The sequence below is a fragment of the Onychostruthus taczanowskii genome, unplaced genomic scaffold (assembly GCF_017590055.1).
Source record: "Onychostruthus taczanowskii isolate IOZ18803 unplaced genomic scaffold, ASM1759005v1 scaffold9, whole genome shotgun sequence".
NCBI classification, from domain to species: Eukaryota; Metazoa; Chordata; class Aves; order Passeriformes; family Passeridae; genus Onychostruthus; species Onychostruthus taczanowskii.
The window spans coordinates 612,683-634,807 of NW_024506993.1; the positions used below are offsets into that span (position 1 = coordinate 612,683).

Sequence of the window (22,125 nt, forward strand, 5' to 3'; positions counted from 1 at the left end):
TGTAAAGAAGGCTGATTGTTTTCTGGCCAGGAATGATGCAAACCAGAGCCCGAGCAGCAGCAGGGCAAGCCCCCACCCTGGGGCTGTGCTCTCCCAGCCAAAGCCAGGCTCTGCAGGCAGTGAGAGCCCACTGCAGGTTTCCCCTCACTCGAGGATGTCGTGCACAGTTCCAGAAGCACAGGGGATGCAGAGCTGGCTCCAGGCTGCCCTCCCCATCTGTGCCCCCCAAATCCCTCCTCCTAGCCACTGACCCCCGAGGACAGGCTCCTTCCACACGGCCCCAGTGCCAAGAAAGAAAGAAATAAAGCTCAGTGTCCAGGTGTTTTCCATCGGCCAGAGAAAGTTGTTGAACACCTCCAGACCTCCCTCCCTTGTGCCTGGAGAGAGCCCTGTGGGGCAGGGCTGGGGCTGAGCCTGCTGAGATGCCAGCCCTGCTCCTCTGGTGGAGGAGCACCTCCTCTTTAACACTGAGTCACTGTCCTCCTCCCTGGGTGGCAGCTCTTTAACACTGAGTCACTGTCCTCCTGTCACCGGGACTGTGAGCTTCTCTTATTCACAGCAGCTGAGAAACTGAATTTCAGGTTTAATAGCTTGTTTTGGCCTGAGTGTTACAAATATTCCCAGTGACTGAAGGGCTCTGCCCTCCCTCTCGGGGTGTGAGCTCGCTGCAGGCACTGCTCACTGCTCCGTGGTTCCCCCCAGCAGGTGAAGCTCCGTGAGCTCAGGTGCAGGGCACAGAAACCTCCCTGGCTGGAGCCAGCCCTTCTCGGCCGGGTGGGGATGGCCCTGGGGTCAGGGGGATGTGAGGATGGCCCTGGGGTCAGGGGGATGTGAGGATGGGTCAGGGGGACGTGGGGATGGGTCAGGGGGATGTGGGGATGGGTCAGAGGGATGTGGGGATGGCCCTGGGGCCAGGGGGATGTGGGGATGGGTCAGAGGGATGTGGGGATGGCCCTGGGGCCAGGGGGATGTGGGGATGGGTCAGAGGGATGTGGGGATGGCCCTGGGGCCAGGGGGATGTGGGGATGGGTCAGAGGGATGTGGGGATGGCCCTGGGGCCAGGGGGATGTGGGGATGGGTCAGAGGGATGTGGGGATGGCCCTGGGGCCAGGGGGATGTGGGGATGGGTCAGAGGGATGTGGGGATGGCCCTGGGGCCAGGGGGATGTGGGGATGGGTCAGAGGGATGTGGGGATGGCCCTGGGGCCAGGGGGATGTGGGGATGGGTCAGAGGGATGTGGGGATGGCCCTGGGGCCAGGGGGATGTGGGGATGGGTCAGAGGGATGTGGGGATGGCCCTGGGGCCAGGGGGATGTGGGGATGGGTCAGAGGGATGTGGGGATGGCCCTGGGGCCAGGGGGATGTGGGGATGGGTCAGAGGGATGTGGGGATGGCCCTGGGGCCAGGGGGATGTGGGGATGGGTCAGAGGGATGTGGGGATGGCCCTGGGGCCAGGGGGATGTGGGGATGGGTCAGAGGGATGTGGGGATGGCCCTGGGGCCAGGGGGATGTGGGCAGGAGGGTGACCCACGTGCAGCCACTGCCCTGAGTGCTCCTCCCTGCTTCCATCTCCACATCACAGACACATGGGCCCTTTCTCTGCCTAGAACATTTCTTAAAAAAAGGGGGACCACAAATGAGACAGGACTGCAAATATTTGCAGATTCAGAGCAGTTAAGCTCTGAAAAACTTCAGCTTGCAAAACATTTGCTGAAGTGTGGCTTCTGCCCAGGCAGTGGTTATTTCCCTGCAGGGAGGCTTTGCCCTCCCTCTCTTCCACCCTGCGCCTGGCTGGGTTGGCAGTGGGGGAGCAGGTGAAGGATTTTTGTATCCAAAAGTACTTTATTTAAAGCTTTAGGAACATTTAAATGTATTGTCAGTCGTATTGAGAACTACACAGAACGCTGGAGTTGAAATTGGAGCTGGATGCTCACACAGGAGGCACAGACTCCCTGTGCTCGCTGCCCTGGCCATCCCTGGACATGAAGGGCTCTGTCCTCTGCAGCCCCACAAGTTAAAGTGCTGTCCTTGCTGGGGGAGGATCAGCTCATGCCTACTGTGAATTTCAGTTCCAATATCAACACTAAAGTCTCCTATGTTTCTTGCTGTTTGATGCATTAATTTCACGCTTTTGCTCCCGACGCTGGAGAGCACAGGATTTTGTTAAGCTGTTTAATTGCAGTAAATTTCTTTAGCAGACAGTATTTTACGAGCTGCAGAAATACCTGCAAGGCTTGAGCAGGTGCCAGCAGTCCCAGTAAGTGTGTGCTGGAGCAGGGACTCGCACAAATCACAATTTACAGATCACAAAATCACAGCTCAGAACATGCTGCCCTGGCTGCCAGCACCCCTGGTCCACAGTGCCACAGTCCCTCTCTTGGAGCCCCTTTAGGCCTGCAAGGTATCCACAAGGTCTCCCTGCAGTCTTTCATTGTGCATAAAGTGAACTTGGCCCCTCTCCTGTCAGAGAGGTGCAGGGGATGAGGCAGCCCTGCCCTCACAGCCCCCAGAGCCCTGCTGTCCCGTGCTCTGCTCTGACATTGCCCAAGCACCACCTCTTCTCCACTGCCATGTGCTGGGGCTTGGCTGGTCTCAGCCCTGCCTGGGGTGGAGGGGATCCCCTTTTCCCCCAGGGCTCCCCAGGCAGGGGACAGGGGAGGTTTACCACAAAACCAGGGTTCTGCTGAAGTGCTCCTGTGCCCACGTGGATCCCCAAACGCAGCAGAAGTGGCACCAGGGGGGCTGGCAGAGAGCTCACCCCTCTGTGCCACTCAGCCCTGGCTCCTGCAGGACCCCAGTGTCCCCAGTGTCCCCCCACAGGGGCTGTGGCAGGGCTGCTGGTGGCACAGCGGGCACCGGGAGTGCACAGCTCACCTGCTCAGCCCTGCAGCAGGTCCAGCCCCACCCAGCGCCCACCTCCGAGGTATCCCAACACAGGTGAGTTATTCCAACACCCACCAAATGGGGCAGGCCTTGAGCAGAAACCAGAGGCTGCTGAGCAGAAGGAGCCCCCAGCAGCTGGGAGCTCCCTGGACACTCACCTCGGCGAGAAAACATTCCAGTTCTCTGGCAAACCACGAGGAGACTCAGGATAACAGGGCAGACTGGGCACAGACACCTGCCAGCCTGGGCTGCCGAGGTTTCCAGGGAGCAGCAGAAGCATCACTTGATGTAGGGAACAAATAACACCCACAGGGACTGGGTGCCAGACCCTGGGACAGCACCAGGCCTGCGAGGCAACGGCAGAGCTGTGGGACAGGGAGCAGGGCAGAGCCCAGGGCAAGGGACAGATCCCTGGCACTTGGAAGGGTCACTGAAGTATTGCAGGGAACAAGTGACATTGCAGCTTCTCAGGGACACACACACACACACACACACACACACACACACACACACACGCTCTGCCCCCAAAAAAGCTGATAAAGCTGTTTTCCACAAAATTCTTTACATTCCAGTTGCAGCCACTGACCAGGCAGAGCCTGCCCTGCCCCTCTGAGCAGGGTGAGCCCCTCGCCCTGTGTGCCCACTCCTTGGTTTTGCTTCTTGCACAGGACAAAGCCCCAGCTGCGTGTGGCTGCAGTTTTGTACCATTTGCTTTCAGCAAGCTGATCAAATTCCTCAAACCCACTGCCTTGGCACAGTGGCAGCAGCCTGTTCACCTAATGCCAGTAAGGATTTAAAAACCACAAACACCCCTTGTTTTTGACCACAACTGTAGGTTTAGTATGCCAGAAGTTACTGTTGAGATGTGTTATTTCCAAAAGACTATTGCAAGATCTTAGTCATAAGAGGGTTGGACAGACTTGACAAGAACCAGCAGAGCCCAGCCCCTCGTTTCCTTTCCAGCTGCTCCTGGCCAGCTACACGTGCCTCTCCCACCCGTGGGCACAAGGGCTCCCTGGCAGATCCAAGAGGACCCCAAGGAATCACTTTCCTCACGCTGTGCGGGACGCAGGGGCACATGGAGTTGCTTGCAAGTGAATAGTCAGACTCTTAAATTTTGTAACCTTCCCCTTCTCCTGTATTTCCAAATGCCCCCGGTCCTGGTGGGAGCTGGGGGAGCCCCTGCTCAGGCCCTGCTCTGGCTGCAGGTGGTGCACAGCAGGCTGGCGTTGGCCAGGGCGAAGGGTTTGCCCGTCAGCAGCGTCTCACACTCCAGGCAGGCAAAGTGCTTGTTGTGCCAGGCCAGCCCTTCCACCTGCTGGTAGTCCTCCGAGAAGATGATCTACGGGACAGACAGACAGACAGACAGACAACTGCTTATTTCCACCACCCCACCAAGCTGGAGCGTGGCAGGAACAGGGAGATCCACCCCACACCAAGCCCATCAGCCGTGGGGGTCAGGAATGGGCACACAGAATTATCCCAGGATGGTGTGGATTGGAAAGGACCTGTAAAGGTCACCTTGTCCCACCCCCCTGCCCGGGGCAGGGACACCTTCCTCTAGCCCGGGCTGCTCAGAGGCCCTGAGAGAGCCTGGCACTGGCAGGAGCAGAGGGCCACTGGTGGCTCCCACCCAGCACAGGGGGGATCAGAGGGGCTGCAGCTGGTCCCACCCTGGCACAGGGGATCACAGGGACTCTGGTCACTGCCCAGTGTGACACAGGGGGGATCAGAGGGTCACTGCCCAGCCTGGCACAGGGGATCCCAGGGACTCTGGTCACTGCCCAGCCTGGCACAGGGGATCCCAGGGACTCTGGTCACTGCCCAGCGTGGCACAGGGGATCCCAGGATCACTGCCCAGCCTGGCACAGGGGATCCCAGGGTCACTGCCCAGCGTGGCACAGGGGATGCCAGGGTCACTGCCCACCCTGGCACAGGGGATCCCAGGGTCACTGCCCAGCCTGGCACAGGGGATGCCAGGGTCACTGCCCAGCCTGGCATAGGGGATGCCAGGGTCACTGCCCAGTGTGACACAGGGGATCCCAGGGTCGCTGCCCAGCGTGGCACAGGGGATCCCAGGGTCGCTGCCCAGCGTGGCACAGGGGATCCCAGGGTCGCTGCCCAGCGTGGCACAGGGGATCCCAGGGTCGCTGCCCAGCGTGGCACAGGGGATCCCAGGGTCGCTGCCCAGCGTGGCACAGGGGATCCCAGGGTCGCTGCCCAGCGTGGCACAGGGGATCCCAGGGTCGCTGCCCAGCGTGGCACAGGGGATCCCAGGGTCGCTGCCCAGCGTGGCACAGGGGATCCCAGGGTCGCTGCCCAGCGTGGCACAGGGGATCCCAGGGTCGCTGCCCAGCGTGGCACAGGGGATCCCAGGGTCGCTGCCCAGCGTGGCACAGGGGATCCCAGGGTCGCTGCCCAGCGTGGCACAGGGGATCCCAGGGTCGCTGCCCAGCGTGGCACAGGGGATCCCAGGGTCGCTGCCCAGCGTGGCACAGGGGATCCCGGTCCCTACCTCGTCGCAGCCGGCGCAGCGGGGCCGCAGGCTCTCGCAGTAGTGGCGCCCGCACCAGGCAGCCCCGCTCTTCCAGAAGTAGATGAGGTCGACGAGGGGCTCGCGGCAGCGGCAGCACACGAAGCAGCCCGGGTGCCACTGGCGGCTGTAGCCGGCGCGCTCGGCGTACACCACGGGGCAGTCCCCGGGCACTGGCTGCTGGCACGCCTCGCAGCGCTGCGCGAGAGGGGCAGCGTCAGCGGGACAGCACGGGTGACACTGCTGGGGAGCTCATTTCTGAGGGGCCTTTGGGACCCCTCCCAAACTGACACCTTCCCCAAAATCCAAAGGTTCTCAAAGGAGCTAAGAATTCCTACAGTGCTGCGCATCAAAGATGTAAATTTGAAATAGATCATTGTTTTCTGTCTGTGCCCAACTCAGCTGTCACTCCACAGATCTCAGCAAGTGTTTTCTATTTCTAACAGGCCACAGAGCCAGAATTAGACATGATTAATCTCAAGATTAATGGCGTCCGTGCACATTACACACCAGACCAACTAGGTTTGCTCTTTATCTGTGCCTGCAGAGCAATCCTGTGATTAGTGAAGAGCCAGCCTTCACGCTCCACTCAGCGGCTGGCAGGATGCTGCAGGGATCAGCCTGTGTGTCACAGGGCTGTGGTTACACTGCTGTGCCCCACCAGAGCGCTGGCACAGCAGTGTCGCCCTCCAGGTGGCACAGGGTCAGGGACTGGGATCAGATGACAACTTACAAACACCCCAATTTAAGTCAACAGCTTGGAACAGGTATAACAATAGAACCATAGAATGGTTTGGGTTGGAAGGCACCTTGAGGATCACCCAGTTGTGACCCCCTGCCATGGGCACAGACACCTTCCACTGGCCCAAGCTGCTCAAGAGGAGAGGAGACACAGACCCAGGATTTCTCAGGAACAATAAACCAACAGTGCCTGGGCTGCAGGAGACCATTGGGAATGGGGCAGGGATAGAAAAGGGACAATTCCCAGCACTGCCAGCCCCTTGCCCCGGCTCACACGGGAGTGCTGGCACACTGCTCCTTGCCCTGCTCCCCTCTGTCACACAGAGGCCGTGGGACCTCTGCTCCCACAGGTGGCTCTCCCTGTTGGCTCACTGATCTTCTGCACCCCAGGCGTTTTCCCCTCGCCTCCTGCCTGCCTCAGGGGGCTCTCAGTGCCTGCCCCGTGCCCTTGGTGTGTTGTGCCAGGCTGATGGGCACTGCCCGTGCTCCCAGGGACGCCAGGCTGAGCAGCAGAGGCCGCAGCACACAGAATGTTTCCTGGGTGGCTGCTCTGTGCAGCTGCAGGGGGATGTGTGTGCTGACGCTGCTCCTTCCACCACGGAGGGCTTCACACACATTTCCAGCCCCACGGCAGTGGTGGGGAAGCTCGGCACGGAGCACCACTGTGTCTGGTCTGGCTGAAGGGACACAGCACGGAGCAGCTGGCAGAGCCCCCGAGGGCAGCAGGGACACAGGGCACCCAGCACACCAAGCCCAGGCTTTTCCCTACGCCCCCAGCACCTCCCTGAGGCACCAGAGCTGGGGTGTGCCCCACAGCCAGACCCTGCGGCTGCCTCTGCTCTGCCAGCCCCAGAAGCCACAGCCCCAGCAGCCCAGCCCTGCTTATCTTGCAGGATCTAAAGCAAGAACAAACACAGCCGTTTCCAACCCAGAGCTCAAGTTTCTTGCCAACAAGAACTGTTGAAAAAACAACTTATTTTGCTCTTTCTTTCTATGGAAATTATTCACAGGGAAAATCTATTCACAGGGCTTTTCCCAAGCATTGTATAACCTCTACATCCTGCTATTTACACACTACAAAAAGGTGAGACTTCAAATTTGAGGTGGGATTACAGCTTGGTGCTCCCTTTACATCTCCATCGTGCAGGCAGAGGAGTGAATACTTCATTAGCTGAATTACCAGAGGTGTTGGCCAAAAAAATGTCCTGTTCTCTTAAGCTTTCCCATCCTGCTCATCCCCAGCTCCTGCTCTGCAGTGCCAGCTCCCAGGGAAGGAGCTCCCAGACCACCAGCACTCTGAGCACTCCCTGCATTGCTGGCCTCAAGCTTTTGGGAACAACGATTAATTTGGATCAATTGCCTCAGGATCTGATTTGATTCCAGGGCAGGAATCAAACCTTGTAAGACCAGAGGAGTTCCCAGCTGTGGAGGGGTCAGGATCCTGTGCTCTGTGGAGAGCACTCCTCGTGGGACAGACTTGCAGCAGGGATGTGGAGGCAGAGGAGGTCTGTGGCCCCAGTCCTGCCGGGGTCTGCCACGGCCTGGGCTGCACAGCGTGGCTGTCCCAGTGGATCTGCCACTGCTGTGAAAGCTGTTCCATTTTTCAGCTGGTGCCTTGAGAGAAATGATGCTTCAAACTAAGGAGAATAACATCACAGTTATGTATTTATTTATTTGAAAGGACAAACTCGCAGTTTAAGTAAACCCTCTTTGCCGGGATGACTTATTGATATGTTTAAAGGAAATCTTCCTTTTTTGGCTATTTTTTATCTTAAAATGCAGTGTTTTGTTGCAATAGTGAAAATCCTTACTGTGCCACTGGATTCAAAGTCAGAAGTACGTTAACAGACCATGGCAGAGGGGAGACATTACCCAATATGGACTGAAAATGAAAACTGCTCTTTCATGTACAACCTCAGTGCAGGAATGGCAGGAAAGAATCTGCTCTTAAAAACACTTGGACACCATTTGCTTTTTCAGCTTTAAATCCTCTGCTGCAAGTCACCCTCACAAGGACCAGGACAAGGTATTTCCACTCACCATATTTTATGATAAGCATCTGTTCAGCAGCCACTCCAGACAGCACTGGGGGAATATAAATCTAAAAGGGTGTTGAGGAATCTCAGCCATTTCTCTGTGGAAGTGAATTTGTATGCCCAGGGACCCAGGGCAGCAGTTTCCATTTCCCAGAGCAATTACAGCCCTGGGAACACTATCTCCATGTCCACAGCTCTGTGCTAACTGGACAGAGCCTTCACCTCCTGACATCTGTGGTCTCTCTGGGTAAGAAGCCTACTTGGAAATATTGACTTGCATCACAGAATGGTGAAGGTTGGAAAAGACCTCCAAGATCACCAAGTTCAGCTTTCAACTGAAACACTGCCTATATCATCCAGGGACATGTCATGCCCAACCTTTCAGAGCTGCCAAGAACTCAGAGCTCAAACCAGTTCCCACAGTGAGATTTCCCTGACCTTGGTGGCTCAGCAAGGCCCTTGCTGCAGAGAAAGGGAGATGAAGAAGAGGAGAACACCCCTCATCAGCCCTGCCAGATGGCCCCTTGTGCTCTGCAGGGCTGACTGGAGCAGAGGGGCCCTCCAGGCTCCCACAGTTCTGCTCCAAAGCATCGTGATGTGACCTGCAGCAGCCACGGAGAATGCCCTGGGAGCAGGATGGGGACGAGGCACAGATCGCCCTGCCTGCTGTGATTTTTTGCCCCTTGAGTTGAGACCAAATCTATTCCCAGTGGTTCCCTGAGCCTGGAGCATCCTCAGTGCTCCCATTGCACTGCATGCCATCCCATTGCTCCCATCCCATCTTATCCCATCCCATCCCATCCCATCATACCATCCCACTGCACCCATCCCATTATCCCATCCCATCCCATCTTATCCCATCCCATTATCCCATTATCCCATCCCATTATCCCATCCCACTGCACCCATCCCATCATCCCATCCCATCCCATCCCATCCCATCCCATCCCATCCCATCCCACCCCATTATCCCATCCCATTATCCCATCCCATTATCCCATTATCCCATTATCCCAGCCAGTGCTCCCATCCCACTGCATGCCATCCCATCGCTCCCATCCCATCCCATCTTATCCCATCTTATCCCATCCCATCCCATCCCATCATACCATCCCACTGCACCCATCCCATTATCCCATCCCATCCCATCTTATCCCATCCCATTATCCCATTATCCCATCCCATTATCCCATCCCACTGCACCCATCCCATCATCCCATCCCATCCCATCCCATCCCATCCCATCCCATCCCATCCCTCACTCACGTAGTGCCCGGCCGTGCTCTCCAGGGCCCCGTTGGGTGACTCGGGGGCTCTGCCGGGGTCGATGCTCTTCTCCTGGGGCTTCTCCTCCTCCTTCCCGCCGCCGCCCTGGCCCGGCAGCGCCACCTCCCCAACTCCCAGGGCCTCGGCCTTGTACCTCTTGACGAACTCCTGCATGAGCTGCTGCTCGCCCTCGGCGAGGCCGCGGCACTGCGCCGGGTCCTGGTCGTGCAGCGGGAGCTGCCGCGCCAGCCGCCGCCGCCGCTGCAAGGCGCCGTCCGTGCCCGCCACCGGCTGCAGCTCCTTGGGGACCAGCTCCATGTACTGCATGGCCTGCAGGGACACAGGAGCTGCTGCGGCAGGGAGGCACGGGGGCCATGCTCCTCTGGTGCGAGGAGCAGCAGCAGAATCGCGCCCGTCCCCTCCCTTCTCCCTCTGAAGGGTTTGCACCCACAGCGCAGGAGTAAAAGATGAACTGGCTTAGATGCCAGTGGTAGCCAGGCTGTTATAAATCCTTCCATCCTCAGAAGCCAGACTGGGTGTTTTTATGGTGTGTTAGATTACTTTTTGTTTGTTTGTTTAAAAACAAACCCCATTTTGCCCAGGAAAGCAAAGCAGCGCAGACAGACCTGCTTTGCACAAAAATCCCAGCACACCCTCCCTCGCTGGCACTCCCGTGACACTTTTCCGTGAAATTTGGTAACACAGCTGCTGAAAGGACTAAAAACCCATAAACATCAACACCCATGAGCAGCTCTCTATTGCCTTGTGCTGGGACAGGGAGAGCTGCAGGGAGTGAGTGCCAGGCCACACTGAGCACCCAGAGCCCACGGAGCTGTGTGCACACAGCTCACAGCGAGAGACCATCCTTTATCAATTAATGAAATCATCATAACACAGGAAAAATTCAGGTAGCAGTTGAGTCTGTGACACCGACCAGTGTCACAAGGTGTTTGGTCACTGATGCCCTGTGACACAGAAAGGAAATGCCCAGAAACTGCCCAAAATGAAGGCTCTGACTTAACTGGCCACGACCTCAGCAGCAGAGTAAACCCCTCCCAGGCTCAGGCTGGGTGAGTGCTTGTGGGCCACGGGGGCTGCACAGTTAACTTCTCCTGGCCTGAGGAAGTGAAGGGAGTTTCCCACTCCGGCATTTTCCTATTGTAGTGTGAGGAGTGACAGGGCAGCCAGTTGGCTCCCTGCCATTCCCTGTTAGACCAGCATCCAGCTGCATTAGATTTGCTTCTTACTGGGTCAGCACTTGAGAACTCAATCTGAAAAAACTTAGCAAAGAGATTTAACTGTTTGTGGCACACAGGCTGGTTCAGGCTGGGCTTTTCAACACAGAAATGCTTGCACAGCACTGAACTCTTCAGCACGTCAGGAAAAACTTCCAAATCCCTTGCACCTTGGCTCCTCTGAGGCAGAGAGCAGTGCTGCCAGGCGGAATTCCTGACAGGAAATTGGGAACAGCAGCAGATAATGATTTTATGGAAGCAGGGCTTAGCTTCTTCCCCGCTCTTGGGGTGCAAGTTAAAATCAGTGCACACTGGGATATCAGACATCAACCCTTGTTCCACTGTGCCCCTGTGCAAAGGCAGGGCTGATGTCCAGTTTCTGGGAAGGCTGTTGGCCTGTGGTGCTTGGTTGGAGAGCTGTGGGATGCTGGGCAGTGACCTGGTGCACAAATGGCTTTCACAGAGAGGAATCCTAAGAGGAATGACAGGAGAAAGAGACAAGGATTCCCTGACTGCTCCTCCCAGGCTCACACAGGCACTGCCCCACAAGTGGACAGGAAACAACTGAAGTGATGCTGTGAGAGCAGGACCAGCAGGACAGCACGAGCTCCAGCAGAGCAGCAGCGGGGTGGGATCTCAGGGGGAGAAACCTCCATCCACTGACCTGCCAAGACTAATGAACATTTACACCAGGGCAAGGGGCCAGCACGGGCACCTGGAGCCTCCTACCCTGCTCCACCTCCAGGATCTCCATTCCCAACAAAATGTCTGTGCTGAGAGTGAGGAAATCAAAGCCTCAAGGCTTTTTTTTAAGGCTTACTTAAAGCCTGCTCAGGGGCAGGTTTCAGTATCTGCCCAGACAGGCAGTGAGATTTCACTCCCTGACCAAGGGAATGCTTGAAGTAATAATTGCAGATGTCAATAAAAATACATCCAAAGATTAGGGGGAAAAAAAATCCAACCTGACACCAAAAACTGCCATGAAGAATAAGAAAAAGTTGCTACATCTGCTGCTATCACTTATTGTTATGGCCAACACTTCACTGTGTTGCCTGAGTGCAGGTAATTTGGAGGAAGAGCATTTTAGTTTTCACTGCTCACTACTGGATCTTGGGGCTGTTTTATGATCTGTTCTTTTCACTGTCTGCAAGGACCTTAGTATCTGCTTCATGACTTCTGCAGGCACAGCTTAACAAGAACGTGCTCTGAACTTCCTCCTATTATTGACCGTCCACTTCAGCAGAACAAGGTTAAAAGCCATCCCAAGTTTCCAGCCTGCCTTCAGGAGGAAACCCCTGGAGCGAGGCAGTTGTGCACTAACAGCTTTTTGGCCCAAGTCCCTTTGAAACCATCCTGACAGTGGCTGACATCCAACACTTCTCCTCAAAGTTTGTCAGGCTGATCTGCAAGCCAGGATTTATCAAGGTTGTCTCCAAAGCTCCTGCTTGTTGTTTACTTGAACCAAGATATATTCCAGCCTGTCCAGCACTATAAAGAGATCAAAAACTTTCATAAAGTTTTTGAACCTCCCCCATCAGGAGGGTGGGACTGGGCTGGGGGGAAGGGAAGGGAAGGGAAGGGAAGGGAAGGGAAGGGAAGGGAAGGGAAGGGAAGGGCTCGATGAAGCATCCCCAGCACACAGCTCAGCCCCACCCAGCCTGTCCAAGGCCCTCAGGACAGCTGGCTTTTAAGCCAAATTAACACTCTGGTTCTGGGGGCTGTGGCTGCACTTTCACACCTGTATCACAAATTCTTCTTTAGAAAGGTCTCTGGTTGCATTTTCAGCAGCATTTTTGTTGATTGGCATCAATAGCTTGCAGCTATTTGTTTCATTTGAGGAGCACAAGCTCTTCACTGCCCACTCCTGACAGTGGCATACAGAAGGGTTTTACACCACAGCACAGTGAAAAGCCAGCTAAATGCTTTCCTGCAAGAAGGGCTCTGCTGGCTCACACTCCCACATGCCAAAAACCACTTCCACCCCTTCCCACACAACTGTCCAGATGGAAACCAGGCATGGGAGGGAAGTGGAGCTGGGCTGGTTTTGGATCCAGCCCTCAGAAGGGGACCATGCTCCCTATCTTGCCTTTTTACCCTGAGCTCTCTTTATAACGCTGTTTTTATTTGGAGCAGATTATGCTTAAACTGTAAGGAAGGAATTCTCAGCTCCAGAGCTCGAGATGAGTGGTTTTGCCAGCAGCAGCAGTGGCAGAGCTGCTGCCCATGCAGACGGGAGCTGCAGGCAGGAGCTCTCAGACCCCGAGCTCTCGCCAGGCTCCCACCCCGGGCACGAGGAGCCCTCCCACTCCTGCTCCTGGGGGCAGGAAGCTCCTCAAGGCTGCTGGAACAGGGATGGGCTGCTGTTCTTCACCAAAGGGACTGTGAGGGACCCCGGGAATGGGGCCTCTGAGCCCACTCTCCAAGCAAGGGCTCCTCCAGCAGCACAGGATGCTCTCTGAGAGCAGGAGAGGAGGAGCCGGCCCTGAGGCACAAGCACCCAGCTGCCCACCAGCACCATGTGCTCCCCAGAAGCCAAACCCCTTCCTGCTCCTCTACTTGCTCAGCTCAGACACCCCCAGATGGCCTGGAGGAGTCATTCTTACATCCAGCCCGGGGCTTTGGAGCAGGCATGGGCTGCACAGGGCTGCAGGGCAGCAGGGGTGGGATCTCTCCTCAGCCATGCTTTTACTGCAGATGGGCTTTACCAAAAGACAAAGAGCTTTCTAGCTGTAAAATCCATTAAGACTTCTCCTAGAAATGTAAACAAACCTATAAAACCCAAAGGCATTCCATCCCCCTCTCCCACCTACTCTGCTTATTTACAGCTTTCCAAAACACGGAGTGCTCTGCACCCTTCTGCTCCCTGAGGCCAACCACGCTTTCCCATTTCTCCCCGATAACTTGACTCCAGAGCAGAGCTCTGTTCCCAGCCCGCCCTGGATGCCCTTACCAGCTTCTGGGTGAGCCCGGGGGGAGCCCACTCGTAGGTGATGGTGTCGAAGGTGGGGTCCTTGCCCGAGATGTTGGGGTTGGTGACGATCATGCGGTTCCTCTTGTAGATGCGGGCGCCGTCGCCGCCCTTGAGCCGCGCCGTGAGCGTGGCGTACTTGGAGCCCGCCAGCAGGCGCCCGATCTTGCAGTCATCGTCCAGCTCCGAGCTCAGGCCGTGCTCCTCCTGGCTGCACTTGCACGACTTGCAGATCTTCCTGTGCCCAAGAGAGCACCCAGGGTGTGAGCTGGGCCGTGGGGTGCCACGGCGAGGGGCACACACAGCCTGGCCTTATGGCACGGGAAAAAGGCTCAGGATGGAATGGGTTGGGTTGAGTTGACATTAAATCCCACCCAGTGCCAGCCCTGCCATGGCAGGATGTCGCCCTGATTTTGTAAGACTTTGTTAAGCCTTCTGATGTTTGCATTCTTTCAACAAACTTTCTCACACACGGTTCTGTAAATAACCTATGTTTTGCATTCTTTCATGGAGGAGGAGAGAATTGATGGACCCTTGGTCTGTCCAGTGGCATTGGAGAGGGGGCACTGTCACCCTCCAATCCACTGTCACCTTTGGAAAACTATAAATGTTGGAGTCAGAAAATAAAGGTGCTTCTTTTTTGTTCCCCTCGAGAGCAGCAGTGTCTGTGTCATCATTTCGTGCCTTATTACAACACAGGGACACCTCCCACTGCCCCAGGCTGCTCCCAGCCCCAGTGTCCAGCCTGGCCTTGGGCACTGCCAGGGATCCAGGGGCAGCCCCAGCTGCTCTGGGTACCCTGTGCCAGGACTGCCCACCCTCATAGGGAACAATTCCTGCCCAATATCCCATCCATCCCTGCCCTCTGGCAGTGGGAGCCATTCCCTGAGTCCTGGCGCTGCAAAATCTGCTGCCTCCCATCCACGGGGAGCTGCTGAACTCTGGAAACCCCTTCAAGCATCATGAGATTGGAGATTAGTCTCCTCACCAGAGTCCAACAGACCTTGCCTATTATGAATCTTTACATGCCATTAAAAGGGACTGCTGGAAGGAACTGATGTTTAATTGACTGTAATTTGAATGATAATAGGTATAAATCACACAGACAAGTGTCTAAGGACACTCTGGTGGCCAGCACTGCCATCAAACACTAATAGCAAAAGGGGCAAAGTAACTCTGACACAACCCCGAGGATTTCAGCAGGATCTTGGAGTAAGAATGAGTCCAACCAGCCTTTAATGGAGTCAATAAAAAAATGGTTGTGCTTCCACTAAATGAGTGCTTTAAAGTTTGGATTTCACACAGCTGAGGTATCACAAGTGGAGCTGAAGGCATCCAAGGCATTCCAGCTGCAGCAGCACAGCTGGACCACAGCCTCCCTGCCCCACCACCATGGGCCCAGCACCCTGGGGAGCTCCCCAGGAGCACAGAGGAGCCCAGTGTTTGTGAGGCAGCTCAGAGGGCACTAATTCTCTTTTAATTAGTAACATCTGGATGTCTGCATTCCATTTGACAGCCCCTTTGTTGTCCTGCTGGGGCAGGGAGCAGCCCCTGCCCTGAGCTGGGCACTGTCCTGGTGTGCTCCCACCAGCTGCTGGTATCAGGGGCTATTTACCCAAATCTGTGCTTTTCAGAGGAAAAACTGGAAGTGAAGCATCAGTAAGGAGATGTTGTGTCCCCAGGCACATTTGAGGATGCAGGGCAGGCCCAAGGTTAGTTACCTCCAGGAGTGTGGCTCGAAGCCCGCGCACAGCCCTCTGCAGCGCAAACACGGCACGCCTCTTCCCCCCTGCGGCTGGCTCCCCGACATCTGCAAGAGAGCAGGACACTGACACGGAAAGGCTTCGTCCTCAGGGGCTCCCTGGGACAGCACTGAGAGTGCACACTGCCCTTCAGACAGTGATTCCTTCAGCCATCCCTTGTGACCCCTGAAACCTCAGATCTCCCAACTCCATTTGAGCATGTCCACACAGCCCTGCTGCGTTTATCTAAGGATGCTTGGGGTGAAGGTTTTCCCTTCAAAGTGAGGGAGGATGGAGGGGCTGGCACATCAAACCCAGGGAACATGCCCACACACTGGGCAGCCACCTTCACCTCCTCCACAGAGAGCTCAGGTCTCATTTTATCTAGTTTACAGAGTTCATGTACTGCACATGGACCTGTGCAAGTCAGAAGGTCAGGCAGGACACTTGGAGGCACACTGCTGAACTTGCTTTACTGCACCTTGGACCTCCTTGGTCCTTCTCCAAGTGTATTTTGGGAATGTGGTAGGCTTCCATGCCTCTGGCACTGGACTTTTCAGGTGGTTTCCAAAGTGAACAGGAAATCCAGTGGGGAAACGCTCTGGGGAGGAGAGGGGGTGGTGGAGTGACATGGGGGCTGTGGTTCTGCTGCACTTTTTGCTGCTCACTGAAAACAGATGAAAGTCACTCGTCCTTGGGTGTTCGCTGCTGCAGAGACATCCTAACAACCTCCCAGCAGGACAAAGGCAAGCAAAACCCCACACAGGAGCCCATAACATTGGAAAACAGACCTATTTCCTGCCTGCCCCATGAATTTGTCAAACGTGGCTCTTTGAGCGTGAGGAACGCAGCAGGGTACGGCGGGAGACAAAAACAAAGCGCTGCAGGAGGCACCGGGGCAAGGTGACACCAGCAGACGCTGAATTTATCTCAGGCTGGATGTTTACACAGGAGCTGTCAGGCTCCTGCCTGAAAGACATGCTTGTTCCCTGGAAAAATGAGCTGAGGGGAAACAAGGACAGCGCCAAGCCCAGCAGGAGCAATGGCAGCGTCACCCCAGCTCAGCGGCTCCGGGCCCCTGCAGCCAGAGGTCAGAGCACACGGCCTCCCCCTCCAGCACACCCCAGCACCTCCAGCCCTCAGGAGGCACGGCCAGGTTCAGGGCTGGGCAGTTCCTGACCACTCTGGCCATCACAGACTGCATTTCCCAGCGGGGCTTGTGGCACGCGCAGGTCTCACAACTCCCAGCCCTTCTGGGGCCATTGATCGGGGTTTGCAAAAGGTCTTTAATCTCTCTCGAGGAGGGAGCTTGTTCTAGGAGCTGACTCTTCAGCTGTGCACACACGCTGGGAGCCTGTCTGACCCACAGAACACTGCCTTGGGAGGGACCCACAGGATCCTCCTCCAGCTGCCTGGCCCAGGAGAGGCCCAGGGCTCAGCCTGGCAGAGCAGGGTGAGGCTGTGCAGGTGCCCAGTGCTGGTCCCTGCCCACGGCTCCAGTCCCTGCACTGCCACAGTCCTGCAGTGCAAGATCATGCCCTATTTAAACCACCCTGTGGCACTCGCAAGAGGCTGTCCTTGCCAAAACCGATTTTCAAAGGGAGGGACCAAGAGCGGTGAAGGAACTGAGGCAGAAGAGCAGATGCTGCTGCCCAGCAGGAACCCACGGGGCCCTTGGGCTGACCCAGCCTGTGCCAGGTCAGGCTCTGCATCTCTGCTCAGAGGCAAACCAGGGATGATGCTGCAGCCCTGCTTCCTCCTGCTGCCTCCCACGTCCACCTGTCCCACCAGGCTCCCAGGACCTGGGGCACCCTGAGCTCTCCTCTCATGTTCAAACTCATGCTGCAGCTTTCAGGAGGAAAAGGTTATTTGATGGCACTCAGGAAAGATATTTCACGTGCTTGGAAAATACGATGTTGCTAATAAATACAAAGTTTTTGTAAACAGATGTTCTAGAATTGACCAGATGTTTGTCTGCCAGTTTTAAGGTAGATGACAGGCCTTTACATGCCATTTTTTCTTGCCCAGAACTAGTAAGTCTCCACGCAAGGCTGCTCATCCTGGAGACACCCAGCCCAGGGTGTAGGAAGTGGTCTGTTTCAGCTCCCTTTGCCCCAGGACTGCTGTTTTATTTCTGCCTCACCTTTCACCTGGAATTTTCATCTCAATTTTCACCTGCAGTTTGTCCAATATTTTGAAGCCAATGAAAAGACCTCTCACCCCCAGAGTTCATCAAAATACATCTCAAAATTTGCCTTAACACGCCCAGATAGTCCCCTCTGCCTCTAATGCACAAACAGAGGATGTTTTTGATTCTTCAGCCATGTGCCAGCTGTCCAGGACAGATAAAGACACTGAGGATTCCACCAGGCCACTCACAGCCCTGCCAGTTCTGGAGCCATGTGCCAGGTACCACGAGCTGCTGGGGTTTAGCTGGCTCAGATCTTAGTGAGTCAAACAGGAGCTGAGTGTCAGCAAGGGACTGCAAGTGGTGGTTTATCTAAAACACAAACATCTGGATTAAATAAACTCGTTTGGAAAAGGCTCATTCACTCAAGGGGGAAGGCACAGGGAGAAGTGTGGTCAGCAGCACGAGGAGCACAGGAAGCTCTCTGGACCAGCTGGCACTGGGAGCCCAGGGCAGTGCCAGGGCAGGAGCTCAGCCCCAGAGGGTGCCCAGCACGCTCAGACCCTCGGGCCAGCACCTCCTCGAGGCTCTGAAAGGCCTGGCAGGCTCTGTCTGGAGGACAGTGTTACTCCTCACTCCTCCAGAAGCAGAGTTGAGCCACTGTCACTCCCACCCCTGTGCAGGAAGAGGAGCCAGTGCCCGGTCACTGCACGTCCTGCCCAGGCACAGAGCTTCTCCTCACGCTCTGCTACAGCTCCTCACATCGGCATAAAAGGAGATTTCTTTGCAAAAATTATGCAAGACACTGCAAAAACCCCCAAACCCGGTGAGATAATGTGAAACAAATGCTCTGACTATCCCAGGCTCCACCTATGCCCAAGCACATCCGAGAAGTGCAGGAGAACTTTGGCATCACCTTAAGATAAAGGGTTTGGAGACCTTTGTAATGCTTTAAAAAAGTGCCAAAACCCCAAAACCAGGCCTGTGTCAACAAACTGTTTGGAGAAAAGCAAATCCTGCTCACCAGGACCAGATAGACGCTCCTTGCAAGATTTCTGTTTTTGGCTCTCTGTGCCTCACAGCATTCTTGCTGCTAGAAGACAGAAAGCAAGTCGGGGCAGAGGAAATTCTTGGGTAGTGAAATGATAGGAAATCGAGGCTGTTCTACCCACAAAAACATTGCTGAGCAGTGTCAGGAGCACACCAGTAATGCCATGGGCTGCTGTTACACCGGCCAAAGGCAGGGCCATCGCTCGCTGAGCAGCTGGAAAATGGAGAGCCTGGAGTGACAGGTGACAAGGAAAGAACCCAAACACGGCTCCAGCTCGGTTCAGAGCTCCTCTGGGAAGGAGCACTGAGCTTCCCTGGCAGGTCTGGTGAGATGGAGTCCTGGCCAGGAGCTCTGAGCAGGTCAGGCTCCAGCTCCCCAGCCTGCTCTGTTTGCTGCTCAGCTGAGACCACAGGGGTCTTTGTCCTGTCACCTTCTGGCCAGCCCAGCACACCTTGGCCAAGGACCCTTTGCCAAAAGCTCTACTGAAACCAGTTTGGCAGCTGGGTTTGCTGCCAGGGACTGTCCTGAGGGGCAGCAGAGCCTGTAGAACTCGGGCCTGAAATCACGTTCAGAGTTTCAGTAAGCTTGGCCAGCGTGGTGGTTAACCCAGGACCATGGAGGACCCAGCACACCCCCAGCACACCCCCAGCACACCCGTCCCCCCGGGGCAGCAGGGGACAGGCAGGACTCAGCTCTCTCCGAGTGCTGTGCTCCGTGCCAGCAGAGCACGAGTGTCAGGGGCAGATCCACGGGCAGGGTGTCCCGTGGCAGTCATCCCTCCTGGCATTGCTGCCTGCTCTCCAGCCCCCAAAAGGGCTTTGGGGACACAGTGCCACAGCCACAGGCCCAGGAGGGACTGGCAAAGGGGCCCTCCTGCTTCCACAGAGGCTTCTGGATCCCAAAAGCATTTATTGCACAACACCCTATTTGGAGACTGAAAACGGTGCTGGAGACACGTAACTACCTCAAGTATGTTTTCCCCTCCTTTTTAGGGAGGGAAGAGGAAAAGCTGGTTTCCAAAAAGTTACTCCAAGTTCACAACAGCCCTTCAGAGCTGAGGTCCTTGTTTCACCTCTCCCCAATGGCCACAACAGGCTCCATCCAAACCCTTCCCTGCAGCATCAGCTACCCCACCCTCAATCCCAGCCGTGGCAGGACAGAGCTCCAGGGAGGCTGAGGAACTCCAGAACCCTTTGGGGGCTTCCTCCAGCTGCAATGAGTTTTGCAGATTTACAGCTAACTCTGAACTAGACCTGTGAACAAAGGAATGGGGAAAAGCCATTCAAAAGGAATGGGCACAAAAGCCACATGGGTGGGACCAGTCTGCTCAGCACAATTGCTGAGGGATAGGGATGGATAGATCATTGTTGTCATGATTTGACTATAATAGAGCTAAGCTTGCATAATAACAGTGGGCTAGCTCAGACTTCCTTAAGGACTTGGGGCTAGCTCAGACTTCCTTAAGGACTTGGGGCTAGCTCAGACTTCTGATGGATTTCCAGTAACTGGAGGGTGCAAGGGTTTACATCCAAGGGGAATGCTGCGTGCTGCAGTTCACATGTTGGCCATTTGGCTAAACTCTTCCTTTTGTGCTGATGAGCAGCAAACAGAAGGGTTTGGGTTGCAAGGGACCTTAAAGTTCAGCATCCTCCCTGACTGCACCTAACGAGTGCTGAGGTCCAGCTCAGGAACCGACTCCCAGTCCTGGCACAGAGGGGCCCAAAACATCCCTGAACCTCCTGGGAGGCAGCTCAGGTGACACTTGGGGCTGTTCTGGATTTCAGGAGAGGCTCCTTGACAGCAGCTGCAAGGGGAATAAGTCTGAGCAAGGCAAGCAGCTGCCCTCAGAAGCACATTAACCAATAAACACACTCACTACTGTTCTGAGAACAGCAAAGGGATGTTTTGATTTATTTTCTTCTCATTTTCATAGAAAACATCCATTGTCATCGTGACCTGCAAGCAATTTGTTTCCCTGCCAGATTGCAAGCGAGCGTTATCCCAATTACCACACTCACAGGAAAAAATTCCCTTACAAAAGGCTGTCTTTCATCCCAAACTCTCTCTATTGGATTTATTTCAGGCATCAATGAATGGGTTGATATCATCTGGAGTACTGGAAGCACTTTTTGTCTTAAACTTTGCAGAGTAAGAAGTTTGCTGCCTTTTATTTTAACAACATAAAGAGCAGGTAAATGCACTGATACTGGAGGAAACTATTTCAATGGAGCTGCCAGATCCCAACCCACAGGATGACAGAGCTCCAACAACCAGGGCCTCTGCAAATAGCTCCCTCTTCCAAGAGCACATAGCTGGCAGCATTCCTTTCTTCACTAACAATGTGTGAATTAATGATAAGAGAAGGGCAAATGCTGAAAAATCAGATTTTTTCACAAAGCCAGACAGTGCTTCAGATACTTGGACTTAATTATAAACCCAAACCAAGATGTGAGGAAGTGTCTGGAATGGGAAGAACCCCCAAAGTTAATGAGACAGCAGATGTGCTGAGTTCCAGAGCACTCAGGTAAGGGTCTCAGGGTGATCTCCAGTTACCTGCCCAGAACCAGCTGGGTCCTTCCCATCTCCCACGTCAGGGAGCTGCTTCCATCTAATCTCCATGTAACAACTGATTTAGGACTAAATATCTTCTCAGCAGTAGGAGAAGGATCTTTAGTGGCGGAAACAGGAGAAGGCTGAAGGTGGATGAGGGCAGGGCCATGCCTGGGCCCCCATCCCTGTCCCTCACCCTTCCTGCACTGCAGCCTCTCTGCAGCAGCCCTGAGCTTCACAATCTCAGCACATGATGGAAAATAAAGTGAGGTGGTCTTGAGCAACACATGTGCAGGCCTTCAGAAGGAGCACACGAACAAGTCCAAGTGAATCTTGTGGCTGGTGATGCCCTGAAGCCAAGGCAGAAGCTGAGGGACTGTGCCACCCCAAATACTGGCAAGACACAGGCAACCATCAGGATGCTGTGGAGAGAATTTACCTTCCTGTGCCCATCTGTGTAACCAAGCCATGGAGTGAGTGCTGGGAGTAGGTGAGATGGTAATCAGGCTGGTACCAGCATTAGGGACCTCCAGCTCTCCAAAAACTGCAACTAGCTGCCTGGAAATATTCCCCTTTCTCTGAGCCCCATCTCTAAATGGAACAGTAGCTCCAAGATGGGACATCTGAGTACTGCCTTTCCTGGATGGCTGAAACACAGTATTTCCTCCTTTAAAAAAAGGAGAAAAACCCCAGCCTAAACAAATACTCCAGACACTGCCTCTCTGCAGGGCCAGAGGGATTTTGTAGTTTGTAAATTGCATTTCATTGGACTCCGTTTGGCTCTGAGTCCAAGTCCCAAAATAAGGTCTTTAACCCCTGTGCTGCTTTATGATCCCATGTCTATAAATAGTTGCCCAGAGCAGGTTTCTCCATTAAGACCCACATGTGCTTCCTCCCCTGGGCTCTAGCACAGGACACTGCTCTGTGAGCAGGGCTCAGTCCCCTGAGGACAAAGCAGCCTTCAGGGCAGTCACAGCCACCCCCCGGCCACCA

The 22,125-nt window shown here is 55.1% G+C and overlaps 1 protein-coding gene across 2 annotated transcripts; it reads right to left on the minus strand.

The window, feature by feature from the left end:
- Positions 1-1,465: 1,465 nt before the first annotated feature.
- LMCD1 (LIM and cysteine rich domains 1) lies at positions 1,466-15,522 on the minus strand. 2 transcript variants are annotated; one of them, XM_041425631.1, is made up of 5 exons: positions 15,383-15,522; positions 13,644-13,899; positions 9,459-9,788; positions 5,398-5,613; positions 1,466-4,224 (listed from the first exon to the last, which is right to left on the minus strand). In XM_041425631.1, the coding sequence occupies exons 1-5, from the start codon at positions 15,469-15,471 to the stop codon at positions 4,069-4,071; spliced, it is 1,047 nt and encodes a 348-aa protein (XP_041281565.1). In that variant the 5' UTR covers positions 15,472-15,522; the 3' UTR covers positions 1,466-4,068. The 2 variants fall into 2 exon arrangements, with proteins under 2 accessions (XP_041281565.1, XP_041281566.1); XM_041425632.1 differs by lacking the exons at positions 1,466-4,224; positions 5,398-5,613 and adding an exon at positions 5,620-8,257.
- Between the last annotated feature and the right edge of the window lie 6,603 nt (positions 15,523-22,125).

Coding starts and splice junctions, on each gene's coding strand:
- LMCD1 (XM_041425631.1), bottom strand. CDS start 15,471: ATGTCGGGGAGCCAGCCGCAGGGGGGAAGAGGCGTGCCGTGTTTGCGC. Junction 13,900..15,382: donor TTCGAGCCACACTCCTGGAG/GTAACTAACCTT, acceptor TCTTGGGCACAG/GAAGATCTGCAAGTCGTGCA. Junction 9,789..13,643: donor CCGGGCTCACCCAGAAGCTG/GTAAGGGCATCC, acceptor GTGTCCCTGCAG/GCCATGCAGTACATGGAGCT.